The sequence below is a fragment of the Gavialis gangeticus genome, unplaced genomic scaffold (assembly GCF_001723915.1).
Source record: "Gavialis gangeticus isolate Ggan-Ray unplaced genomic scaffold, GavGan_comp1, whole genome shotgun sequence".
Classification (NCBI taxonomy): Eukaryota; Metazoa; Chordata; order Crocodylia; family Gavialidae; genus Gavialis; species Gavialis gangeticus.
Window position 1 is genome coordinate 852,182 of NW_017728960.1, and position 5,307 is coordinate 857,488.

The 5,307-nt window shown below is 47.5% G+C and overlaps 1 protein-coding gene across 1 annotated transcript in view; it reads left to right on the top strand.

Moving 5' to 3' along the window:
• The first annotated feature begins 4,869 nt into the window (after positions 1-4,869).
• Positions 4,870-5,307, top strand: part of LOC109292984 (SLAM family member 9-like) — an 8,409-nt gene continuing 7,971 nt past the window's right edge. The window contains exon 1 of the mRNA XM_019510752.1: positions 4,870-4,879. Within this exon, the coding sequence (XP_019366297.1) occupies positions 4,870-4,879 (10 nt within the window). The remainder of the gene's footprint in view (positions 4,880-5,307) is intronic.

Consider the following 5,307-nt stretch of genomic DNA (forward strand, 5'->3'; position numbering starts at 1 on the left):
GGGGGGGGGGGGGGGGGGCTCATGTAATGTGGGGAAGGTATCTGCTCCTTGACGAGCACTTGATTTGAATAGTTATGAAGGAGAGAGGCTTGAGGGAGAAAGTTGTTGGATTCTAGCTCCTAAAGATTTGGAAGCTGTTCCTGTAGCAGAACGGTCACCATCACAATGCCTTGAATCTGATCTAGCAAAGACAGGCTGAACATGTCATATATTCATTCACCGGGTGTCTGGAGATGTAATGTGTGTAAATGGGGACTGTGTAAAATTATGAACACAGCAGGGTTGTTGCTTTTGCTTAAGCCTGTGCCTTACATCCAAGAGCTTAACTTTGCTGGACAATTCAAGAATTTTTTGGGGGCTTTGATTAAAAACCCTTGGCAAAGGGAAGACTTCTGATCCTGGAGTGATAACATCCTTTCAGAGTCTCAAAGAAAGCAACAGCCCTGTAAAAGGGGAAGTTCTTGTTTTTTCATGCAGTAGGCAAGAGATTTATGTTTTTTCCTGCATGTTTGTTTCTTTTTGTTATAACAAGCAAATGGGACACTAAAGTCCAAGCATCTTTCAGGTGCTCAACTTTGACACCAAATCAGTTCAAACTAGTATCATAACTGATTTTGGGGTTTTTTTTTTAAGTTTTATCTTACTTACTTTATCTGAATCTACGCAACAAATGTAAGCTATAACTCCACAATGTTGATGGGAAGAATCACTGACAGTCTTGGGTTTGTTATACTCGGATTTCATTTTTCCATCCTTTTCTGTGGATACAGCCATGGTATTAAAAAAACAACAACAAAAAAACAAAAAAAAAACAAAAACAAACAAAAAACCATCCCAGTCTGCACTGCTTGGGTCCATGAGCCTCTGCAGATGACACGGAGGCTTCCTCAATGGCATTGTACAGCCTGAAGAATGTTAACCCCCTTGAGCCACTGAATTGTCATGCATTCCCTTTCCTGGCTATCAAAGCACAAAGTCTCAAAGACACTTTGACCAAACCTTCATCTAATGGTGCCAAATAACTTTTAAATTTGTGTGTTGTCCAAAGGCATCTGGGGAGAAAAAGCCTCACTCTTTGGCCATATATGCCATGACAGAGCCAAAAGCTCAACCCAAAAGCAACTGGGAAGGTTTTTGAGTGGGGAGGGAGCTGCTGGCTTTAATGCAACAGCTAGTTTGCCCTCTCCAGACACAGGAGACCAGCACTTTTATGATTTTTTCATTCTTTTATTGTGTATTAACCCAGCACTGCATATCCTAAGTGTTACTAGACAGAGCCAAGCTCTGGAACCGTGCAGCTGCTGCCTCCAAAAGCTGAGACATGAATCGGGTATACTGCATTTTTTTTTCTACTGTGTTTTTTATTTTGTATTTGTTTGAGAAGGTTTTTATATTTTGTACTAAGATCCCATAAGCCCCTATGGGGCCACTTTTATTAAAAATAAAAGTCTTGAAAATGAAAATGACTGGAGTTTCCATTGCTGCTTTGCACCAAGAACCCCTTGTCAGGGAAGGGCAGAAAATGGGAAAGCTTTTAAGCTGATGGTGTGAGAATTAAATGCCACTTCTGCTGATGCAGTTGCTAAGGGGCTCAACACGTAGGGACTTATGGAGGAGGGGATGAATGCAAAGGCTGGATCAAAGCCAAGAGGCTGAACCTTGGGGGCACTCTTTCCAAAAGGGACCTGAGGTCTTTGCTTTAAAGGGCTGAACAACTGTGGGTTTGGGATCTGCGGGTATCTGCATCGATCCCTTCTGAAACCAGTATCGCTCAAGTGAAATGACTCCATCCGCTGGAAAGGGGAGAACCTGGAGTCCTGTAGCTGGCGGTCTTGTTCGTGACCCCAGGTAGGCAACTTGGATGCCTATGGGGTTCTTTGCTGCTGCATTTAAGAAGGTAGCATTCATCCCTGGGCATACTTGGCAAGATTTGATGTGAAGATGGAGGTAGGAGCTGAAAGTCTGGATGTCAGCTGCATTCAGTACCCAACTGATCCAGCATAATTGAGCTCAATAGAGATGGTGGAAATAGAGGCACCAAGAAAGAGGTTGTCCAAGGGGTCCAGGAGAGGATCTGGCTCTCCGGCCTGTGCCCTGGGCAGTGGATTACCCAGACTTCTGCAGGAGGTTGGGTGCAGCTATCTTATGATCCTACAAGACAAGATGCTCGTGGTAAGGATCCCAGACCTCATGAGAGACCTTTCTTTTCTGCAATGAGCTTCCCTCCCAAGCTATCTGTGTGCTGACCAGGTAGATGTTAATGGAAAGTCTTTTCTACCTGCTACAGGGCAGTGCCTTACACCTCACTCTGCTCTGAACTTAGAGAATGGCTTTGGTCACTTCCTGGCTTTGCCCCCCCCACTTTGGTTCATTTACAAGCTGCACTGGAGGAGGTATGATTTTGATCGGGGGCAAAAGGCTGCTTTTGCCTGGGTTTGATTCAAGCCTGTGGGGTTTAGGTAAGTGCGTCAGAAAGAGAAGCAGTGTTTTCTCATCGGTGCTTGCTGGTTTGGAAAGATGTCCCCTTCCTTTCTAGTTGTTGCCACACGGAGCCAGGGTTCTCTTCATTCTCGTTGCACAGGGCCGAGCGATCAGCCCACAAGACTGGGAGCTGGGGCTCCAGGCTTCTCCGGGAGTCGCTGTTTCTACTCGCCTGGTCTTTGCCTCTGTGCAGATCCTCATTTTTCCCCCTGCCTCAGTTTCCCTTCCTGTAACATCAGGCCGAGGCTATTGCTGGGCATTTTGCAAGGGTTGGTGGAGTCGCAGCAGAGGAGAGAACAACAGCTGGAGCAGATAGCTGGAAAGGGAACCGGAATGAAGCTGCCCTTGTCTCGCAGCTGCTTTGAAAGGCCACTTCTCAGCATATACCTGCCTTCAGCTGGGGACCCCGCAGCTGCCTGAACAACCCCAGCAAGTCTCATCACTCAGGCTAAGACTCATTATTGCCTGCGACACTGACCCTGTGGTTTCTGCCCCTTGCGTCTTAGCCCCTGGCATTAGATCATTGTGTTTTTCTTCCATATCAGGCCGGGCACCATGCCCAGAGTTACAGATCTGCACAAACAGACAACAGATAAGTTGCACCTTTTGTTTAACTCACAAGTTGTTATTCCCCATGAATTTTTCAGGTCTAAATGCATTTCGGCTTCCACCTTGTAGGTTGTTATGACAAGTCACCGATTTTCCACTGAAATGGTACTTTTCTGCAAAAAGTGGTGTTTTTTGGGCAAAGCAGAAATGATTATCAAAATGGCCCTAGAAAACAAAATGGTGTTCGATTTCAGGCAAAGTCTGATTTATTTTGCCCCCTGGGCATGGAAAAATATCATTCTCAGCTCTCTCTTATGATAAGGGGTTGGTTAGAAAGAGTGGCTATGTTCAGAAAGCAGGCTGTGTGGGAACAGCACCTGCTTACTCAACAGGTTGTCTGTTTTTGCAGCCTGTTATCTGTGTAGTGTAGCAACCATACCATGTTGTCACTGCTTTCCTGAGGTCTGCAGGGACAGATGAGATCTGGGAAGGGGTGGCTGTATCATGGTTCATGAATCGTCACTGGAATTTAATTACGTTCTAATTGCAAGGTCCAGGTCTCATCTTTGGCAGCAGATTTCTTTTTCTGATAATGAACTGAATTGAGATTGTGGCACATGAGCCACTGAGAGATTGTTGGAGGACTCTGACTTCTAGGAAGGACTATGCACGTAGCAGTGATAAGGTGTCCCCTAGCTAGGTGTCACTCAGTAATCCCACGATCTTCACATTGTCATTTGTGTTATCCCCAGCTTGAAACCAAAGTAGCCAGCCCTGTGTGGACAGAAAAGGATCTGGAAGTCAGGACTCGGGAGACCTGCCTACACTAGGGCAGCTAAACAGCTGCAGGGACATGGACAGCCAGCAACAGCTTCGTTGCGTCCCTTGGCTTTGCAACAGTTCAGCAAAGGCTACACATCAGAGCTGGTTCTGCAGCATCTGTTTTTGTACAGCTGCCCCAGTGCACTCTGGGGTGAATGGTCCAACCCATTTTGGTGTCTTGGAGTGGGGGCTTGTGGGTAATTTATGGAACTGCATTGTGGGAAGCAGTTAGGAGGACGCACTGACCTGATACAGCTGCGCTCACCCTGTCAGCTGCCCTTGTTCAACCAGATCAACTGTATTTTCTTGCATACAACACACACCATTTTCTCAAAAACCAGCTGCTGGGAATGGAGGTGAGTGCTATCAATCAGGAAATACGGTAACAGCAGTGTCTGCTGCTATAGGGCTGCACAGTAACTTTGCACATAATCTATAGGAAGCAGAACAAGGTGAGCAGGCTCAGTTAATTACTACAAAAAAAATCTTCCTTTCTTCATGCTGCCTTTCCAAAGCAAGGTCATCTCTTATTCCAGGCTGTGCTGTATGTGAGAAAATATGGGAATAATAATAATAATAATAAACTCTCCTAGAAGGCTTCAGCCAGCCAGAACAACAAGGGCTGAATTCAGGACAAGCAGCTCCAAGCCATGGGGTTTGCGCCAGGTCCTGATTGTATTTCCCCTTGTCCATGTAACCTTGGTGTCCCCTTCACCTCTGTGCCTCAGTTTCCCCCTGGAAAGTTTCACCAGAAATTGCATTGGGGTGGAGCATTGACGTGGCCCACAGAGCATACGCAAGGGAGGATGCTGTGAACTTTGCACGCCATGCTCTGCGGGCATGGAGAATGGCTCACCCAGCTGGTAGCTGATACTCCTGCATAGCAGAGCTGAATGGGCTGAGCCACAGCTGGCATGCCCGCTGCATCCAGCTCTCAGTCTGGTTGCATGGAGGCTAGAGTAGGCAAGACAGGTGTCCCCGGTGTCACAGCCAACTGGGGCAAAGGGGAGTCCAGGGATGTGGCCAAGTATGGGCAGAAAGGGCAGTTCATGGTCGGGTGGCTCTGAGGGGGGCCAGGAGACTTGTGGGTGGGTTTGAGGGTGGGTCACAGGGGTCTTCCTGGGCAGAACGTGGCTGGGGTTTCAAAGCACTGCCTGCTCATTCCCTGTAGGTGCTCTGTACATGCAATGAGTCTGCTGAGTCTCAGGGCCCCCCGTGGCAGCAGCTTTGGTGAGGGGATCTTGTGGTTATAAAGGGATCAAGCTTGGGGCAAGTCGCAAAAGGTTGGGAAGCATCTGCAGAGCCTCTGTCCTGCTGCTGAAGGGGACTGGATCTCTGTGCAGCTCTGACAGCTCACTGCAGGATTTTCATAGATTTCATAGACATTAGGGCTGGAAGGGACCTCGTAAGATCATCGGGTCCAGCCCCTGCCCAAAGGGCAGGAAGTTAGCTAGG